Source organism: Mauremys mutica, chromosome 25, assembly GCF_020497125.1.
Source record: "Mauremys mutica isolate MM-2020 ecotype Southern chromosome 25, ASM2049712v1, whole genome shotgun sequence".
NCBI classification, from domain to species: Eukaryota; Metazoa; Chordata; order Testudines; family Geoemydidae; genus Mauremys; species Mauremys mutica.
The window spans coordinates 1199388-1220254 of NC_059096.1; the positions used below are offsets into that span (position 1 = coordinate 1199388).

Here is a 20867-nt window from a genome sequence, read left to right on the forward strand (position 1 = left end):
TCAGGGCAGCAACAGCCTTTATTGAAGCAAAATAAGCTACAAAAATAGATACAGCCCCCGCTGCTCTCAGCACCAGCTGCCCAGGCTAAGGACTGAGGGTAGCTGAGGGGCCCAGCTTGGCTCAGCCAGGTCCTACACGCTCCCTGCTTGGTCGAGGTCTTAGCCCCGGCCCATTCCAGGCTGGGGCCTGTGGCTTTCACCCTCCCCGAGAAGGGGAACACTTAGGGCAAGGATTCCTGCTCCCACACAACACCCCCCCGGGCGGCGAGCCGCTGCCCCTAACCCCCGGCAGAGGAAAGGCCCCTGTACTAAGGAGCCACCAGCGCTGGGGCTGTGGTCCTGCTGGGAGGAGGGGCGTACGGGCTCTGGCCCGCAATGGAGTGACTCCCAAGGGTGCAGTGCTGCTGTGCCAGGGAGCCCCACTCCGTCCCTCCTCGGGGGGGTGAGCAGAAGCCATGAGGACTAACATGTAGAGGGGGGGCTTGTGGCCCCTGAAGTTACATGGAAAGGGGCCGTGCTCTGTGCGCTCCCTCGCAGAGCCTAGGGGTGCTCACTGCTCCTGCGTGCCCCAGGAGATGTAGTCGGGGCGTGTGGCCGCGTGGTACTCGTCAATCAGCTGCTGCACAATCTCCCGGGAGTTGTCCAGCTCGTCGAAGTTGTCCTTGAAGATATCCTCCTTGCGGAACTGCTCCAGGAAGGCCTCCCTCTTGCGCAGCTTGTCGTACTGCCGGCACGTCCGCTCGAAGAGCTGTGCCGGCCCCAAGTCCCCGTGAATATGAGGGCACGGCCCGTCCCTCACCCCACACGCCAGGGGAAAGTGCTGGATGGGCGCTGGGGCGTTCCCCTGGCTGTGGCTACCTGGGGCAGAAGGAGGGGCATCCCCATGGCTACCCTGGGGAGATGGGATGTCCCCAGGGCCATCCTGGCTCACCCCCTGGGGGTGATGCAGAACAAGCCCATGCGAAGGGCTCTCAGAAAACCTCTGCGTTTGGGGCTCCACCACAGCCAGGCTGTGATCTGGGGAACACCCTGCGCTCCCCAAGCTGCTTTCAGCAGAGGGCTTTCCAAGGGGCTAGGTGACTTTGCCAAGGTTCTGGAGGCAGTGGCAGAGGCAGGAAATAGAACCCTGGAGTCCTGCCTCCCAGCCCTGGGCTTTACTCTCATGAGGAGGCTGTTCCTCCAATAGCAGCATGGTCCCGCAGGGCAGGACAAAGGGAACCCACTACTGGGTTAATGGACAAACCTAGCGGACAGCGTCTGTTCCTGCCAATGGATTCAGCAGGCCAAGTTTATGGGGTCGGAGGCTAGGGGAGGGGCTGGGAGCTGTGCCCAGAATGACTTTCTACTGAAGGAAATGCTGCAGGGCAACCAACTGGCCCCATCCCCCAATTCCAGTCACTGCCTTCTCTAGCCTGGCTGGGCCTCCGCTCTCTGCAGTGCCACCCGCTGCCTTCTCTGGCAGGGCTGGGGCGGGAGGCAGCCACCGCCTTCCGCTCTCCTGCAGATCCCGCGGCAACAGCCGAGTCAAAGGATACATGAGAGCACCTGAAGGTGAAAGCCCCTACCTCCCTGCTAAGGGCACTCGGCAGCAGAGAGGGCAGGCGGGTGGGGGAGCGAGGGGCCGAGCCCGTACTCACCGAGGAGATGTTGGTGTGGTTTGCCATCATCAGGCCGCTGACACGGTGAGCAGATGGCAGGTACGGGGACTTCCTGGACAGCGCCACCTGGATGCTGGCAGGGCCCCAGGGGATGAAGTTGGCCAGTTTCCTCTCCCGGATCCTCTGCAGGCTCTTGTGAACCTAGGGAGACACGAGCAAGAGCTGGCAGTGGTGCTCCAGCCACCTGCCCTGGCGAGAGTCACAGCATCAGAGGGGCAGGGGCTGGTCCCTCAGCTAACAACGTAAACTGGAACAGGGCAGCGTGAACTCCCCACTGCTGTCCCAGCTGCTCCGCACGCCCAGGGGCTCGGGCCCAGGGCTGCTCGTGGGGCAGGTGCCTCCTACGCCTGGCAAACGCCTGCTGGCAGAGGACGTGACGAGGGGAAGCCTTTCCCAGGGCAGCATCCAGGCAGCTAGGCCCCTGCAACGTTAACCCTTTGGCTGGCTCTGCCAGCAGCTGTTTCCTGCCCACTCCCCACTGCAACGCCTGGCCTGCTCCCACGCCCAGCGCTATTGGCATCTGCCTGCCTGATGCCCAGGGCCACACGACTCAGCCAGCCCTGGCTTGGCGCAGGGTTGCAGCTTGCTCACCTGTGTTGGGTCCACCTCACCCTGGATGATGTTCAGGATGGCGATGTAGCAGTGGTTGGTTTGTCTGTCCCTCCCCGTGGAGACCATGACGTTCTTAGGCTGCAACAATCTTCTCATCACGTCCAGGACCGTGGTTTTCCGCACGCTGGCCACCTGCAAACACCAGCATGGGGCACTCAGGGGGAGACCACCCCTGCGCCCTGTCCCTGGGGGGTGGCGGAGCCGCACACACTGCACACGCATGGAGTAGAGGCTCTGCCACCCTCGGCTGAAGTTAGCAGAGGCAAATCCCTGGCCAGCCAGCGGAGAGAGAGAGACAAGCCCTGTGGAACGGGCCAGTCACATGCACAGGCACAGAGCTGCATGCAGGAGGTCACAGGACAGCGGTGGCCAAACCTGGGGGCTTGTAGCGATGCCCTTTCCAGGGGGCGCTAGGGAGCCAGCCCCGTCTCCCCTCCCCCTGTCCTGACAGGGGAGGAGTTGAGTTAAGTGGAGCTCAGAGAGAGCCAGCAAAGGCCTGGGAAGCGGCTATTGGAGACTCAGTTGTGTCCCAGACAGCAGTGGCAGGCTCCCGCGCAGGGCCTGGGCTCGCACTTCATGGGGGACTCGCTGGGAGCAGAGCAGCCAGGCTCCCCGCGGAACCAAGGCCCCGCTCAGCCAGTGCCCAGGGCACGTGCTGCCTGCTGCCCCCCTCAAGCACAGAGGGATGGGACGGGGCGGGGCAGGGAGCTCGCATGCTTGGAATGTGGCCAACAAACCCTCCCCCAGCCCCACCTTTCTCCAGAGGGTGCCAAGTTAACCCCTGCGTGCAGCAGGCTTGGCCGTAGCACTCCCTACCTTCCCATAATGCACCTAGCTTGGCTGCCGCTCTCTGCAGCTGGGAACATGCCTCAACAGGCAGCGACTGAAGGGTTAATAGGCGTCTGCTCAGGGTGTGAGAGGAAGCTGCACGCCAGGCCCTAGGCTGGGAGAGCTGCAGGGGGCTGGGCTGTTAAATGCCACAGCACCTGGGCACTAGGAAAGGCTGGCCCCAGTGGTGGCTGGCAGGGGGAGAACAACCAGCCCCACAGCTGCTGCAGCCACTGAGCACTCTGGGAAAGCAAACACCCCCCCCCCCCTTCTCGCTCGCTTGGAGGCGCGTGAAGGCCCATCCCCTCCCCCCGCACAGGCTGGACACGGCGTGCTCCGCTGGCCAGGCTTCCAGGGACTTGCAGAGAGGTGGCCCCAGGTTGGAAGTGGGGAGGTTAAGTCAGACACCTATTAACTACGGCAGAGTCCCCCCCGGCACAGGAGAGGACAGAGCACACTGGGTACCCGTTTCAGAGCCAGCAGCCTTTCCGATGTGCTTCTCTGAGCAACGTCCTGGGGAAATGCAGGTCGACAGGAGGAGAGTTAGCTGAGCAGAACGGTGCCCTGGAGCCAGCCCAGCAGCCTCTCCTGCAGACCCAGAACACTGGCCCAGCCGCCCTTCGCTACGGCCCAATGGAGTCCTGGATCCGGCTGGGAACCGTGATCAGGGACAGCACAAGTGTCCTGCTCACCTAGCCCCAATGTAAAGCCCATGAACCCCTGCAGGGGGTCTGGTGTCTGTGCTCGCCGGAGGGGGTGGGGGGATCTCTGGGGCTGGTATCCAGTACTCCCACCGGGAGTAGTGCATGGCAAGGCACCACGGCGTCCTGCCCCAGCGGGCTGGATCTGAGCACCTGTTGCCTGGGAATAACCCCACTGCACTCCCTGGGACGGACGGGGCTGCCAGCAGAGCGTGAGGACAACTTGGAGCACCCAGCCTTACCATGTGTGGGTGAGGGACATCCCCTCCCCGAGGCATTCACAGCAGCTTGGGGGGGGGCCAGGCAGGGGTCCCGCCATGCCCGGGGCTAAGTGAGGAGGCTGGGGGTGCATGGGAGTGCATGTGAGCTGAGAGGCAGAGAGCAGCTAAGCTGCAGGGAGCCTCAGGGCCACCCCAGAGGAGCTTGGCTGAGGTGCAGGAGGCAGCCAGGAGCCAGCATAGGGATGGCGCAGGGCTGCCCGTGTGCCTGGGGAACTGCAGCACCTACCGACTGGTCTGTGGTGAGTGGCGTGTACCCCGTCATCAGGAAGTGGAGTCGGGGGGTGGGGATGAGCGAGGCGATCAGCCCAATCAGGTCGTTGTTCATGTAGCCGGGATACCTGAGCGTGGTGGTGCTGGCAGACATGATGGTGGAGACCTGGTGCAGAGAAGGGAGAGACAGTCGGGGTGAAGGCTCTGGAGGGATTCCCTGGAGCCAGAGCTCAGCTGTGACTCCCCTTCGCTAGGGAGCAGAAGCACAAGCAGGGGCGGCTCTAGTTTTGCTGCCCCAAGCATGGCAGGCAGGCTGCCTTCAGCGGCGCGCCTGCGGGAGGTCCGCTGGTCTCGCGGCTTTGGCGTACCTGCCGCCGAATTGCTGCCGAATCTGCGAGACTGGCGGACCTCCCGCAGGCAAGCCGCCGAAGGCAGCCTGACTGCCGCCCTCGCAGGGACTGGCAGGACACCCCCTGCAGCTTGCTGCCTCAGGCACGCGCTTGGAGCGGTGGCACCTGGAGCCGTGGCACCTGGAGCCACCGCTGAGCACAAATGCAGCAAGGGAAACATCCCAGCTCCACGCCCCCAGCCTCCCATCGGAGCTACTCATCAGCCAGCACCAACAGGAGCCCTGGCCCAGACATGTGGCTAAATTGCCAGAGCGAGCGCTCCCCAGTGGGGCTTCTCACCAGCTGGTTGATCTGGGAGAAGGACGGGTTCTGGATGTGCAGCCGGTCTGTGGCGATCCGATTCAGGGCTGTGTTGTCCAGAACCACCTAAAACAAAGAAAGTCGGTCCCATCAGAGCAGCTCTTGGAGGCTGCAGAGAGGGCCCAGGGGAGGCCAAGCGACTGACTGCTGCCAGCTTCTCGGGCGAGAGCACTGATCCATACTGTCTCAGCTCGACGGGCCTGGATACCACAGCACAACGGGGCCAGCAGACACATGAAAGCATGAGCTGACTCATTTCTGGGGCCGGCTACCCCCGGGCGTAACTGACACTCAATAGAAAGCTCTTCTCCTCCTCCCGGAGCCCTTCCAAGACAGCACTGGCCCCACACGCCGGCCCCCAGGCCAGCACATCCATCCTCTAGGCCCAAGCAATCTTAAAGCAGTTGAAAAATAGGAGGGTAGGGAGAGAAGGTGCCATCCAACAGGGACTGCTCTGCCAACGCAGCTGTGCCTGTTCCTCTGAGTGCCAGAGACGAAGAACCCCCGAGAGCAGGCGTCCTGTTAGTATGTGCCCAAAGGTCTATGGTGGGGCCTGCTGCTGGATCCTTGGCTTCAAACCCGGGGACAGATTACAAATGATGCTGCAGGAGCCCCATCCTCACCCATGTTTGTACACCAGAGCCCCCTGCCAAGTGGCCTCTGCTCCGGCAAGCCCAAGGCCTGGAGTAGCAGGGAGAGCAGAGAAGGCAGCTGTGCTAGAGCACATGGGGCCTTCAGGGCTCTGTGGGCTGCTGGCCCTCGCCTCAGAGGTGGCTACCGTGCCACGGAAATCCAGAGGGTGATCTACTGACTTATGTCGGTCTGTGCAGGTTAGAGCTTCGAGGGCCCCCGTTCTGAGTGGTGGGGAGTTGGGGCTGGCTTGCAGCAGAACTCTTACTACACAGTCAGCGTTCTGAGTCAGCCTCTTGAGTGTCAGCAGGGAGTTGTATGGCTGGACCACCACATCGCTCATCTCATCCTGGTTGGGGAAGACGGAGTAGGTCTGCACCAGCTTCTTGGGATACCTGCGTGAGGAGAGCGCCCCGACACCGAACTGGTTAATGTCCCAGAGCCGCCGCCTAAGTGCTCCCCTCCCACGAGCTCCCCGGCAGTCTGCAGCATGCCGGGCGGCAGTGAGTCACCGCGCAGCATGCCAAAGTCTGCTCCCAGGGAAGAGAGGAATTTGTCCCAGCACAGGAGGAAGCTGCCAGACAAAGCCACGGGCGAGGCTGAGCCATCCACCGGCTGATTAAGCAGCTGCTCCCCAGCCTCTTCTCGAGGCTGCATGCTGGGACAGGCGGGGTGGCTGCACAGGGACCTTGGCTGCAGCCTCCTGCCTTGTCCGGCGTGGGCAGAGCTTCAGAAGGCTTGACAGGCGACAGGGAGGCTGCAGAGCAGGGGTCCAATTGCAGAGCCTCCCCGGACACAGCAGGAGCCGGCCCATCCCCTGGGCAGCCTGCCAGGGATTGCACAAGACAGCGCTTGGGTGGGGGCGGGGCCCCGGCTCTGAGTCAGCGCTCTCCAGCTTCATGCTCTGGCAGGACGCCCAGGCAGGGCCAGCCTCCCCCAGCGGGGGACTCACCTGTCATTCAGTCGCTCCAGCAGATAGGAGCCCAGCCCTGAGCCTGTTCCACCAGCAATGGAGTGGCACAGCACGAAGCCCTGGAACCAAAGGGAAGGCAGCTGAGGGCGGGGGCTTACCCTCACAGACAGAACGGGGCGAGCCGCGCCACCGGCCAATGCCAGAGCCTAGGCCAGGGCAGATGGTGGCTGCTTCCCTCTGGATCTGTGCCAAGAACCGCTGGTGCGATCAGGCAGTCACCAAACACCCCAAGCGTAGCCCCGTGGGCACGGAGAGCTGCAAGCCAATCGCAGCGCTCCGGCCAGAACTGCAGGGCCTCACTTCTCTGCACCCACTGAGAACAGCGCCAGAGCCAGAGCCTCCCAGGAGACAGGCAGAGGCTGGAAGGGGCTCCCCTACCCCCCCACACCTGTTCAGTTAAACAAAACGAGCTCAGCCCATCCCAAGCCCCTCCCCCCACCTGCCCCTTAGTCCCCTTGCCCACGGTTATTTCCCAGTCGCCTTTTCCCTTCCCCTGTTGCCGTGCAGCAGCCAGATGTAAACAGCAGGGGGCTCTCTCTCTCTGTGGGGTAAAGGTGCAGCTGACGCCAGCCCAGGTGGGATCTGACGCCCAGAGTAAACCCACTCAAAGACTGAGATTCCCTCCTTCAAGTGCCACTGGGAGCAACAGAAGGTTCAAGGAGTCGGGCCTCCACCTCGTGTCTGACTTGCCGAGTCCCTTTGAAACCAGCTGCCACGGGCTCTTCAGAGCCAATTCCACCGCAGGCAACAGCCTCCGCTGGCCCAAGCCCTCCTGAAAACAGCGGCATGCTGCCCCCCCGTGGCACCAAACCGAACACCCTTCAGCCTGCAAGGCCCAGGCAGAGCAGGCAGATGCCACTTCAGCAGAGCTGTTCCTAACTGAAGCAGGAGAGTCATCGGAGGCCAACCTGGAAAGACGGTTGCCAAGAGGTGCGGACAGCACAGGTACGGGGCGAGCATGTTCTCCTTTCGGAAGCAGAGAGAGGAACTGTTCAGGCTGATACTAGCAGAGACAAGCAGGAGGAGTGGGACGAAATGACGAAAAGGTAAATGGAGGCCAAATATCACAAACCCTTCCTGGTGGTGAGCTCTGGTAAGTGCTGACCATGTCCCCTGGGAAGAGTCCAACGCTGGAGTTCTTTTTAACTGGGTTTGGAAAACGCACCATAGGGGTGACTCCTGCTTGCCTCAGGAGGGCCTGGGGTGGAGGGGAAGGTGAAGAGGACGTGGCAGAGATGGGAAAGGCCTCCTGTCTAGGATTAACCCTTTCCATGTGCCTGTTGCTTAGCACCCTGACCCCCAGAGGTCGTCACAACTGCCAGGCTCCCTACAGACTTCAACTCCATGCAAACAACACGGCAGAGACCTTAGATTGGGCTCCTGCTCCGAAAAAAGCCGTCTGGCTCAGAAAACAAACAAGCCAGGGAAGCCAATCCGAGGCCTCCTCATTTCTTTACCTCTAAGCTGTCGCTCCCATCAGCCTCTCTGTCTATGATGTCAAAGATATCTTCGTGGATTTTTTCCCCCTGCAAGATAAAACCAAAGCAGGCTTCGGTCCATGTACTTACCCCAGAGAGAGCCGCTTCCCAGGCATAATGCAAAGCCAGGTCAGCTGGGAGACAAGGCTTACAGCCATATCAGCAGATCCTGCTGGTGGTGAGCTGTCCCCAGTGCGTCCCTGCCGAAAGGTACGGTGCTTGCTCCAGCAATCACACACCACCGCCTGCTGGGAGGCAAGGTGTCCCTGACAAAATCTCAAGCCCAGGGATCTGAACTACGGTTGCACATGCCAACTCCAGCCCTGTTACCTGTGAGAAGCCGCTGGCCCAGTTGTTCCCAGCCCCGCCGCCATGCTCGGACAGGTAGATGTTTTCCGGGTTGTACAGGTTGGCGTAGGGGGAATTCAGAATGGAATGGATCACTCGAGGCTCGAGGTCCAGCAGCACAGCTCGGGGGATGTAATGTTCATCATCTGCCTGTAACAGGGAAGGACAAGAGGGCCTAGGAACATGCCGGGGCACGATTCCAGACTGCAAAAGAGAGAGCGTGACAGAGGGTGCCCCCCACTGGTCGGAGAGAGGTATAACACCTTTACTGGATCCTGCCACAATGGACAAGATAAAGAAACGATTATGTATTGTCTGTATTATGGGAGCACTTGGCTCGCAGCACGCTGGAGGTCATACCTCACAGAACAAAGAGATGAGCCCTGACCCAAACAGCTCACAATCGGAGAAATTATGTAACAAATATGAACTGATTCTTGAGTCCCCAGCACTCTGCACCCACCAGGCTCCAGGCCACGACAACATGCTGTTAAGCAGTAGATCTCGGCAAAGATGCCACTGAAGGAGATGAGCTGGGGCTGGACTGAGCTCGCCAGCCCCTTTCACAAAGTGAATGTGGGTTGCTGGCTAGACACAGAGACGGGGTGGCCAGAGACTCCCCAATGTGTCCTCAGCAAAAGGAGTAGCTACAGAAGGGGTTTGTTCTCAACAGAGGAGATAGGATCCATCAATAGAGAAGGATCCAGACTTAGGGTTGGTCTTTGTGAATTGAAATAACAACTGGGTCTTCCTATTGCTGACCCCAAAAGCCAGTCTGGGCTCCAGCCACAGAGAACAGAGAGGAAATGTGAACCAGAAACTCTTGACTAAGGTCCCACCTTGGCTCTGGGAGGCTTTTGGAGATACCAGCGTTATGTCAGCGGGGCGGCTGGCAGTGCCAGACCTCCAGGGCTTTGTCCCTCTGGAGGAGAGATGCCTTCAGTTTGTCCAGGGGAAACCCTAGGGAAAGGGCACCCGGCCCAGCCTGGGCTCGATCTGAGCGATGGGCTGCGGCTGTGGGAAGGTGCAGAGCTGGCGCCTGCTGTACCTGGTAGAAGAAGACGTCTTTGCGATCGGTGCCCTCGGTGGCGAACTCCTCGACGATGCCCTCGGGGCTGATGCCGTGCTCGGCACACAGCTGCTTCCAGAACTCGAACCCGACTGCAAGAGAGACCAGCGGGGGCTCAGGCAGGCTGGAGGGGAGAGACCCGCCCTGCTGCCCCCAGTGCCCCCCACCGCAGCGGGGGCTCAGGCGGGCTGGAGGGGAGAGACCCGCCCTGCTGCCCCCAGCGCCCCCCTGCTGCCCCCAGCGCCCCCCAGCCCAGCCGGGGCTCAGGCGGGCTGGAGGGGAGAGACCCGCCCTGCTGCCCCCAGCCCAGCGGGGGCTCAGGCGGGCTGGAGGGGGGAGACCCGCCCTGCTGCCCCCAGCCCAGCGGGGGCTCAGGCGGGCTGGAGGGGGGAGACCCCCCTGCTGCCGGGCCAGGACGCCTGGGTTCTATGGCCGGCTCTGCCGCTGTCTGGCTGAGTGACAGGGAAAGGGGAGGGGCCCGCTCGGTGCCTCAGTTTCCCCGCCTCCAAGCCCCGCCCCCCGTGTACGCCCCGCCCCCGGCCTCACTCTGGTTGCCGCACTGGCCCAGCTGCAGGGTGATGATCTCTCGCGGCATCTCGGCCGCTGCGGCCCGGCCCGGCTCCTCGCTGCACCCGCCGCTGCCTTTGCGTCCTCCCGCCCGCGTCTAGCGGAACTGAGCATGCGCGAGCTGCGCGTCCGGGGAACCGCCGTTAACCCAGCCCCCGGGCTTCGTCTTGGAAACGCGCATGCGCGAAATAAAAAAAACCACCCACCCGCTAGAGTGCGCATGCGCAGTAGGAAGACACCTCCTTTCCGTATAGCAAGATGGCTGCGCCGTGCATTTCCCCAGTGCGTTCCGCCATGCCGGTCGCGGCGCGCGGCGGGGGCGGTTGTAACCCCGCGACGGGGCAGGGCCGACCCGGCCCGCCTGTGACGTCCCGGCGCGGAGCGGATGTTGATCCCCTGACGGGGAAGCGATGGAGGCCGCGGCCGGAGGGAGCCGGGCGGGCGGCCCCGGCGAGCGGGAGCAGCGGGTGCGAGCGCTGAGCGCCGCGCTGCGGGCCCGGCTCGGGCCCTACGAGCCGCTGCTGAGCGCGCTGCAGGCGGCGCTGGTCTGGGAGCGGCCGGGCCGCAGCGCGCTGGGCTGGGCGGGCGCGCACGGCGCCTTCTGGTGAGAGCGAGCGAGCGAGCGGGCGGGGGGCCCCGGGCGGGCCGCGCCCTCGTCTCCCGGCTGGGCCCGGGCCCGGGAGCCCCATCGCCCTCAGCCGGGGGCCGCCGGGGCCGCCGTTCGGCGAGCGAGGCTCGCAGGGGCTGAGCTCGGGCGAGCCTGCCGGAGGCTGGTGTGCGCATGTGAACCACGCGGGCCGGGCTGGCCGCCAGCGCCGGGCTTGCCTTGTGCTTGCTCGTGGCTGGTGCCTGCACTTGGTCCCGTCTGGGGCTTGGGTTTTGATGTTGTGTAATGTTGCCGCAAGAACTGCTTGTGCCACGTTTCAGGCGTGTGTCCTACGGGTGACTCTGAGCCTAGTACCCGCGGACGTGCTAAATGGTGGTGGAAAACCAACGCACAACTTCCCATGGAAGACTTGTTATCTGAGGGGTTTGTAGGTAGGATCCATTCCCAATGGGAGTAGTTTTAGGGACTGACTAGGTCTAGGACATTAATGTCCTGTACATACAGTTTTCTGACAGTAATTACTGGTTTCTACTTAAGTCTAAACTAAACCTAGTTTAATGTTTGTGTGATTAGAGTCAAGGGGTCTGTTGCATCGAGCGGATTCTCATGAAATGAGTAAACAGGTCATGAGAAGTTCTAGAGTCTTTGGCACTTGTGCTGGCTAGTTCAAGTAAGTAGCCATTTCCTCTTCTCCTACAAAGAAACAAGTGCCTTGTCTTCCTCCTGGAGAGAAATAGGAGACTTTGAGCTGCTCTAATAAAGAGGAGTGTGTGATTAGTATGGGTCAGTGGTGTATGTTTCTGGTAGTCTGTGGCTCTATGGAACTACTTCCTTAACAGGGCCCTGTGCCAAGAATGGATGTTCAAGTGTCTTATGTTTTCATAGCTCTGGCCATGGGCTTCCAACAGCCTCATGCAGCTGGGGGAGAGGAGGGGAGGGGGCTGACTTGAAACAAAAGAAAAAGCTTTTGTGATGGTTGTAGCACTGTTCTCTTGCTCCTTCCCCTCACCTCCCTGGGGATTTTCCACATCCTACATCAGTCACCAACCTTCTGATGGTGAGAGAATGGTGAGGCCCAAAGGGAGCCTGAGCCAATGCTAATAAGTTAACCAAAGAGGATTGCTGTCTGGGTAATTACAAGTGTAGATCCTCCCTCCAGGGGCTGAGCATAGGGGTTGTAGGGAACCAGCCCTTCCTGGTGAAATGGAGTACAACTTAGGCCTCTGGGTCTGACCCTACATCTTCTAAATAACAAAGAAATGGGAGATTGTGTTACTATATCTCAATAGGTGAAGTCAAGCAAAATCCATCTAGCTGTGTTCTCATGGCAAAGCCTTGGCCAGCTGGCAATTTCATGTAAGAAACAATTCTCAAGTTAGACTAAAAGCAGTAAAATGCAACAGTGTGAGTATTGTCGATGGGGGTCCCATTCCTGAGGTGCCTGGAACTCTTGAGTAGGCTCTGACTGGCCAAAGTCACACGATTAGGAAGAGGGAAGATTCAAAGTGACTGACGTTGGGAACCCTTTCTAGCACATAATGTTCGGGTCAAGGTCTCCACTGTGAACTAATCAGAGGGGGAGCCGTGTTAGTCTGGATCTGTAAAAAGCAACAAAGAGTCCTGTGGCACCTTAAAGACTAACAGATATATTATAAGCATGCGTCTGACAAAGTGGGTATTCACCCATGAAAGCTCATGCTCCAATACATCTGCTAGTCTTTAAGGTGCCACAAGACTCTTTGTTGCTTTTTACTGTGAAATAACATTCACAAAAAGTAGGAAATGTATAACGGGGTTTCCTGATGATCAGCTTGGGCTTCTAGATGTTTAGTTTGTTAATCTGAAGGCTATCTCATCTGGCAGTTTTCAGCGTCTGTTTAATCTCCAGGCAGTGTTACAAAAGCAATGCTGTTTGAACTCCAGTTCTACAGTGATGGTAGCAGGAGGATGAGCACATAAAAACACATTCAGAAGGTTTTATTGTACAATCCTTTACCCAGTTATCACTCTGACCGTACTGGGTAGTAACTTGTTTTCTGAGTCAGAGTGTGACTGTTCAAAATTAGGAATCAGAGGGGTAGCTGTGTTAGTCTGGTTCTGTAGAAGCAGCAAAGAATCCTGTGGCACCTTATAGACTAACAGACGTTTTGCAGCATGAGCTTTCGTGGGTGAATACCCACTTCTTCGGATGCAAGCAGTGGAAATTTCAGGGGCAGGTGTGTATATAGAAGCAAGCAAGAAGCAAGCTAGAGATAACGAGGTTAGATCAATCAGGGAGGATGAGGCCCTGTTCCAGCAGCTGAGGTGTGAAAACCAAGGGAGGAGAAACTGGTTCTGTAATTGGCAAGCCATTCACAGTCTTTGTTTAGTCCTGAGCTGATGGTGTTAAATTTGCAGATGAACTGGAGCTCAGCAGTTTCTCTTTGAAGTCTGGTCCTAAAGTTTTTTTGCTGTAGGATGGCCACCTTAAAATCTGCTATTGTGTGGTCAGGGAGGTTGAAGTGTTCTCCTACAGGTTTTTGTATATTGCCATTCCTAATGTCTGATTTGTGTCCATTTATCCTTTTCCTTAGAGACTGTCCAGTTTGGCCGATGTACATAGCAGAGGGGCATTGCTGGCATATGATGGCATATAATACATTGGTGGACGTGCAGGTGAATGAACCGGTGATGGTGTGGCTGATCTGGTTAGGTCCTGTGATGGTGTCGCTGGTGTAGACATGTGGGCAGAGTTGGCATCGAGGTTTGTTGCATGGGTTGGTTCCTGAGCTAGAGTTACTATGGTGCGGTGTGCAGTTGCTGGTGAGAATATGCTTCAGGTTGGCAGGTTGTCTGTGGGCGAGGACTGGCCTGCCACCCAAGGCCTGTGAAAGTGTGGGATCATTGTCCAGGATGGGTTGTAGATCCCTGATGATGCGTTGGAGGGGTTTGAGCTGGGGACTGTATGTGATGGCCAGTGGAGTCCTGTTGGTTTCTTTCTTGGGTTTGTCTTGCAGTAGGAGGCTTCTGGGTACACATCTGGCTCTGTTGATCTGTTTCCTTATTTCTTTGTGTGGGTACTGTAGTTTTGAGAATGCTTGGTGGAGATTTTCTAGGTGTTGGTCTCTGTCTGCGGGGTTAGAGCAGATACGGTTGTGCCTCAGTGCTTGGCTGTAGACAATGGATCTTGTGGTGTGCCCGGGATGGAAGCTGGAGGCATGAAGGTAGGCATAGCGGTCGGTAGGTTTTCGGTATAGGGTGGTGTTAATGTGACCACCACTTATTTGTACCGTGGTGTCTAGGAAGTGGACCTCCCGTGTAGATAGGTCCAGGCTGAGGTTGATGGAGGGGTGGAAGCTGTTGAAATCATGGTGGAATTTTTCCAGAGTCTCCTTCCCATGGGTCCAGATGATGAAGATGTCATCAATGTAGCGTAGGTAGAGAAGGGGCGTGAGTGGACGGGAGCTGAGGAAGCGTTGTTCCAGGTCGGCCATAAAAATATTGGCATATTGTGGGGCCATGCGGGTGCCCATAGCAGTGCCACTGATCTGGAGATATATATTGTCATTAAATTTGAAATAGTTGTGTGTGAGGATAAAGGCACAGAGCTCAGCAACCAGTTGTGCTGTGGCATCATCAGGGATACTGTTCCTGACAGCTTGTATTCCATCAGTGTGTGGGATGTTTGTGTAGAGAGCCTCTACATCCATGGTGGCTAGGATGGTGTTTTCTGGAAGGTCACCAATGCATTGTAGTTTCCTCAGGAAATCAGTGGTGTCACGGAGATAGCTGGGAGTGCTGGTAACATAGGGTCTGAGTAGAGAGTCCACATATCCAGACAGTCCTTCAGTGAGAGTTCCAATGCCAGAGATGATGGGGCGTCCAGGATTTCCGGGTTTGTGGATCTTGGGTAGTAGATAGAATAACCCTGGTCGGGGTTCTAAGGGTATGTTGATTTGTTCCGGTGTTAGTGTAGGGAGTGTCCTGAGCAGATGGTGCAGTTTCTTAGTGTATTCCTCAGTGGGATCTGAGGGAAGTAACCTGTAAAATTTGGTATTGGAGAGGTGTCTGGCAGCCTCCTTTTGGTAGTCAGACCTGTTCATGATGACAACAGCACCTCCTTTATCAGCCTCTTTGATTATAATGTCAGGATGGTTTCTGAGGCTGTGGATGGCATTGCGTTCTGCACAACTTAGGTTGTGAGGCAAGCGATGTTGTTTTTCCACCATTTCTGCCTGTGCACGTCGGCGGAAGCATTCAGTGTATAGGTCCAGACTGTCATTTCGACCCTCAGGAGGAGTCCATGTGGAGTTCTTCTTCTTGTGCTGTTGGTGGGAGGGTAACTGTGTATCAGTGCGCTGTTCAGTGTTGTCCTGGAAGTATTCTTTGAGTCGGAGACGGCGAAAGTAGGCTTCCAGATCACCGCAGAACTGTATCATGTTGGTGGGGGTGGCAGGGCAGAAAGAGAGTCCCTGAGATAGGACAGACTGTTCTTCTGGGCTGAGTGTGTGGCTGGATAGATTGACAATATTGCTGGGTGGGTTAGGGGTACCACGGTTGTGGCCCCATGTGGCAGGTAGGAGTTTAGACAGCTTACAGTCCTTTTTCCTTTTTAGAGAGGTGAAGTGGGTAATGTAGATCTCCTGTCTTATTTTAGTGAAGTCCGTTTCTATGGAAGTTTGGTTATTGATGAGAGTCTCTAGGTTGGAGAGCTCTTTTTTGATGTTTTCCTGTTTGCTGTATAGGATGCTGATCAGGTGGTTCCTCAGTTTCTTAGATAGAGTACGGCATAATCTCTCACTGTGGTCTGTGTAGTATGTAGATATTAGGAACTGTTGCCCAAATTAACTATTGAAATCTATTAATTTGTTTCTCTATTGACTGGTTATTGCAGTGGTCTCATAAATTCAGTCTCAATATCCGGCTCCGGGGGCCCCACAAAGGACTAACTGGGAGTCGTGTATGGCAGAGAAGGAAGTAGTGAGACAAAGTAATGATTCAAAGTTGCCACTGCCTGGCGGTACCATTGTCATTCTCCGAACGCTGACATGGACAAAGCAAGTAGCAGCTGCAGTGGCAGGCGTAGCTGTAGCACATTGTAATGGACAGGATGGTTTAGAGGGTAATGGGGAAGTAATTCCCAATGCATGTCTTGCGAAGAGGCTACTGAGCTTCATGTTTGTTTAAAGCAGGGGTTCTGCTTGTACTGGTGACCCCTTTTCACACAGCAAGCCTCTGAGTGTGAACCCCCAGACATTAAAAGCACTTTCTAATGTATTTAACACCATTATAAATGCTGGAGGCAAAGTGGGGCTTGGGGTGGAGGCTGACAGCTCACAACCCCCCATGTAATAACCTTGCAATCCCCTGAGGGGTCCCGACCCCCAGTTTGAGACCCCCTGGTTTAAAGTTCTAATATAAAAATGCCTAAAAGATAAGTTGTCTCCATATGTAACCATAACTCTGATGGAGTTCTTGGACACGCTCTTGTTATGGTGTTTGTACAGCAAACGTGGCCATGTCAAGGGAGTTTAAATGATCCCTGATATTTAAGCTGCAGGCAATTATCTTCATAGCTTCATGCCCTGTGCTTCTCAGTGGCATCCAAATGCCTCATTAGTTTGGTTTGACTCTTCCATTGCGATTTCCATCTGCATTGCCTCCAAGAGGGAATTGTGAAGTGACCTTAGCGAGGGGAATCAGTATACACCGCTGTGACTGTCAGGAGGAACTGCTTTCATTAGACAATCAGCCACTTACGGTTATGAAGGGTCACATGCTCTTGCTTTGACAGCACTTAAGTGTGGTGTTTGTCTAATACCCGGCCCTGGTAGGAAGGCTTATGTGAAATTACCTCTTCTATGCAGTATCTGTTTCTGTGAGTTTTCAACAAATAATCTCCAGATTTAAACCACCATTTGGGAAAGGGATAAACTGTTAGCATGTGCTCCTAATCAGATGACTGCCTAGACCCACTTAGCTGTAGTTAATGATTGCTAGGCTATAATTGATGTTTTGTGTGTTTTCTTACAAAAACAAAAATACCCTGCATGCTGATGTTTGGCATAGGATGTCATATCTATGGCCTGTTGCTGTAGTTTTGGTCATGTTCCAGTCTGATTCTTCTAGGCATTTAGCTAATATTCAGAATAGAACCATTTCTGTTGCTTTCCTTTGTGCATCTACTTCTTGCACTGTGTATTTGTCTGGATGGATTTCAATGCAGGCTTATTCATGTTGCCTTATTGACTGCTGAGTATTTGAACCTTGGGCTGTGGAATTTAAATGATCTGCTTTTCTTCCAAAACTGGATTCACAGCTTACAAGATATCAAGGGGGTGGGGGAATCTAGTGTAGAACTGGGCCAGAACACATTAGAATGGCCAGACCAATGGTCTGTCTAGCCCAGTATCCTGTCTTCCACCAGTGGCCAGTGTCAGATACTTCAGAGGGAATTGAATGTGGGCGGTTATTGAGTGATCTATCCCCTGTCATGCAGTCCCAGCTGCTGGAAGTCAGCGGTTTAGGGGGACACAGCATCTGGTTGCATCCCTGGCTTGATGGACTATCCTCCACAAACTTATCTAATTCTTTTTTTTCAACACAGTTATACTTCTGGCCTTCACAACATCCCCTGGCAATGAGATCCAAAAACTGATTGTGTGTTTTGTGCAGAAGTACTTCCTTATGTTTGTTTTTTAAACCAGCTGCCTGTTCATTTCATTGGGTGACCCCCCTGGTCCTTGAATTATGGGAAGGAATAAATAAGACTTCTTGATTCACTTTCTCCATGCTATTCATGATTTTATAGACCTCTGTCATATCCTTCTCCTTAGTTGTCACTTTTCTAAGCTGAACAGTCCCAGTCTTTTTAACCTTTTCTGAATTTGTAGAGGGTTTAATTCTTTAGTCTCTTAAGCTACTGGAATGTCTGCTTGTTTTGGTATGGATTTTAAACTCTAACTGGCATTGTACCATGGTCTGGCCATGCTATTTGAGCACAAGTAGGAAAATAGCCATATGGAGATGAGCTACACAGCACTTCTTCTGATTCCATCAGTTTTCTGTCCTTAATCCACAACAAATTTTTAATGCTAAATGTAACTTGTCTTTTTGTCTGATCTTTGCCCTGTGAATTCCCTCCATGGGACCTGTCACTTGCTTGGCCCTACCAGCTGATGCTTTATGCTAGACAAACACGTGTCCGGAACAGTCCAGATGACTGTGATTCAAAATAGATGAGAGCTTTGGTATTGAACCTTACTATTGTCATAACTAAGCAATAAACCCGACAAAATCAGCTAGTCTTACCGTTGACTGATTTAGGTAATAGCCTGAGGGGAAGCTGAAGACTGGACAGACACTGAGTTTGTGAGCTATTTCAGCAGCTGAGGATGGGAATTAGGGGTACTGGTGTCAAACCGTTAATTACTTTTTTAGAGTCTTTTCAGCAGCTGACAATTCCAGATGAGCACCATTAAGTTCAGGATTCTGTGTAGGGAGTTCTAAGGAGACTGGTAGGGAGGGACCTGTCTGCAAGCAGAAAACCTCAATTCTCAAAACAAACTAAGTTTTAAACTGGAAAGTGAGGAGGAAGGTGACAGTTTGTGCCTTGGGACCACTGATGGCTTCCATCAGACTAGCTATAAACCGAGGCCGTGTGGCACAGAAACCCTGAGCAAACATGAAACTTTAGGGTTCTAGAGGCAACTTGGTGTAAAAACAACCACTCCTCCTGCCCAGGCTAGCTGAGTGGAGGACTGGTTTGTCCTCTCTTCCTCCATCATATAACTCTTTTTTTCCAGGCTGGCTGGTTAGTCCGAGGTGTAATGGATACAAAACTAAGAACACTCATGAATAAAGTTATTTTGCATCTCCCAGTTCCTGATTAATTCAAAAACCACTTTGACTCGGAATCGGAGGCATCTGCCAGATCCTGAATAGTGCACAAAGCCAGGCATCTTTAATGTCAGCGTGGCTTGTGGAAATGCCGACAGACTAACTATAGTGGTGCAAACATCACTCTTCTCATACTGCCTTGCTGCAGTTGTTAGTTGCTATACTCCCTGGTCATTCAAGAGAGTAAGAGAAAACTGATGTCTTTAAAGTAAATATAAAATTATTTTAGAAATAAATTGGGATAAGCGCCGAACACCCGAGTAACAGGAATATCCAGTTCCATGGATCTGATACCAGTTTTGATTCAAGATGTCTGCTGCCCCCAAAGACCAAATGAGCTATTTTCTTATTTCACCCAACCCAGTTGGTCAGTGCATTTAACTAGAGGTGCTCATCTGAGAGGCCTGGTACAACAGTAGAAGCAGACCCACATGCTCACTGCTGATTCTCTCTGCTTCTCTTTTGCAGTTTTTTGGCACTGACTTCCCTTCGGCTGGTGTTCTTGGTTGCATTTGGCCTGATAATAATAGTTTGTTTAGATCAATGGAAGAATAAAATCTGGCCTGAAATTAAAGGTAAGGTGCATCGGTCAGAGCTGGCCCCTGAAAATGACACCTGTTTCTCAACTTCCCACCATGCGCTCTTTCTCTTCACCATTTGGCTTTAAATATGTCTCGGACAGAGTCACAAGGGGCTAGATTCACAAAAGGACTTATGTGGGTAAATCCCAGAACCAGGCCCCACAGGGATTTGCAAAACCCCCGCAGAGCTGCGGCCAAGCCCTGCATATGCCTAAACTCGCTTGGCACCTAAGCTTTTGCAGTAAAAGTTCCCTGGGTGCCTATGTTTTTGCCCCGAGCATGTGCGCTGCAGTCCCATGCTGGCATGTAAACGCCTCAGCCCCAGTGCAATACCCAAACTGGGGAAAGGAGATCTGCCCTCTGTCTAGCTTGCCTGTGGAGCCTGATCCATTAAATTACCTCAGAGTAGCTCACGAATATGAGCAGCTGGTGGGGGGCTTCCCTCATAACTTCTAGCCCAGTGGTTAGGCTGCTCATCTGGGATGTGGGAGAACCCTTGGTTCAAGTCCCCCCTCCACCTCTGGGAGAGAGAATTTGAACAGGGATCTGCTACCTCTCAGGTGAGTGCTCTAATCTGTGGGCTGTGCGATCCTGATGGGAGATGCACGCTCTGTCCCTCTCCCAGTGAATAAATAATGTAAAAAGTTGTTGGAACAGGACGACTGAATCCTAGGCCTCCCACGTCCTGGATGAGTGCTCGGCCCACTAGGCTACAAGTCATTCTCATGCCTGTGGGCTTGTGTGGGCAGTTTTGTTGCTCTCTGGCCCAGTGTCTTTTTAAAATGACTTTTGCACAGTGAGGTAGCCCCACATCAGAGTGTCCTGTAGCCCAGTGTTTATGGCTCTTAGTTCAAATCCCTTCCCTCCTGAGGTAGAGGGGGGACTCATCGGGGGTGTGAAGACCCCCAGTTTGAAGGCCCTAACCACTTGGCTAAGAGTTCTGAGGGGGGTCGTCGTCCTTCTCCTCTTCCTCTCCTTGCACAAGGTGCCTAATGCCAAGAGCAGGTTTGAATCCCAAGCAGAAGCAGGTGTCTATATCAGAGGGGCAGGGCTTAGCACAGACCCCCTCAGCTTGGCACCTCCCAGTGGCTAGCTTGTGAGGAGCCAGTCAGTGACACACTTCGATATTCCAGTAGTGCCAACAATGGGTTGACTGCACAGAAGACACAAGTCTGCCCCAACGAGCTTCCAATTTAAGAAATCAGAGCTTGCAGGATAGGACTGAATTAGTTTTCTCACTTGAACACACTGGAAATTGTTTTCAGAGTGTTTGTAAGGTAATAAATGGTGGTTGTCAGAGGCCCAGCCTCATTATGGAGATTCTGAGAGGGGTGGAATCTTCAAGAACTGTCAGTTACTTGAATACCAAAGTGTTTAGTAAATCACCAGCTCTAACGCAGAACTCCGCCATCCTTGCCTTGAACACAGGATAAGATTTGATGCACAGCCCATTCTCCATCTAAAAACAGATCGGTGTGTGATCTGCAGGCTCCCAAGGGGTAACTCCCTGGCTAGCTAGTCGAAGTTAGGTAGTAAGCATTAATATGGTCTTCCAAGAGACAACACAAGCTGAGGCATAGGAATCACTGCCAGCTTCTGGCATCACCTTTCTTGGAAGGTAGGCAGGCTAATTGTTTCTACGTATCTTGAGGGTTGTATATTCAAGTCCCGCAGTAGCCCTGAGCTGTGCCAGTTCTCTAAGCTAACTTGTCCCTGGCTCACTTATCAACTCCAGT

The 20867-nt window shown here is 54.8% G+C and overlaps 2 protein-coding genes across 4 annotated transcripts in view; one reads left to right on the top strand and one right to left on the bottom strand.

Annotated features, from left to right (window-relative positions):
- TUBG1 (tubulin gamma 1) lies at positions 1–10196 on the bottom strand. The gene is made up of 11 exons (XM_044999908.1): positions 10045–10196; positions 9478–9590; positions 8412–8579; positions 8061–8129; positions 6583–6662; positions 5899–6025; positions 4980–5066; positions 4307–4456; positions 2250–2402; positions 1638–1799; positions 1–748 (listed from the first exon to the last, which is right to left on the bottom strand). The coding sequence occupies exons 1-11, from the start codon at positions 10091–10093 to the stop codon at positions 551–553; spliced, it is 1356 nt and encodes a 451-aa protein (XP_044855843.1). The 5' UTR covers positions 10094–10196; the 3' UTR covers positions 1–550.
- RETREG3 (reticulophagy regulator family member 3) overlaps positions 10127–20867 on the top strand; it is a 23216-nt gene continuing 12475 nt past the window's right edge. Inside the window, exons 1-2 of one of the 3 annotated variants that reach the window (XM_044999906.1) lie at positions 10127–10347; positions 19019–19125. In XM_044999906.1, coding sequence (XP_044855841.1) covers positions 10178–10347; positions 19019–19125 — 277 coding nt within the window. In that variant the 5' untranslated portion in view covers positions 10127–10177. Of the gene's footprint in view, positions 10348–10415; positions 10670–19018; positions 19126–20867 lie in introns of those variants that run through there. The other 2 variants (XM_044999904.1, XM_044999907.1) reach the window with 2 other exon arrangements.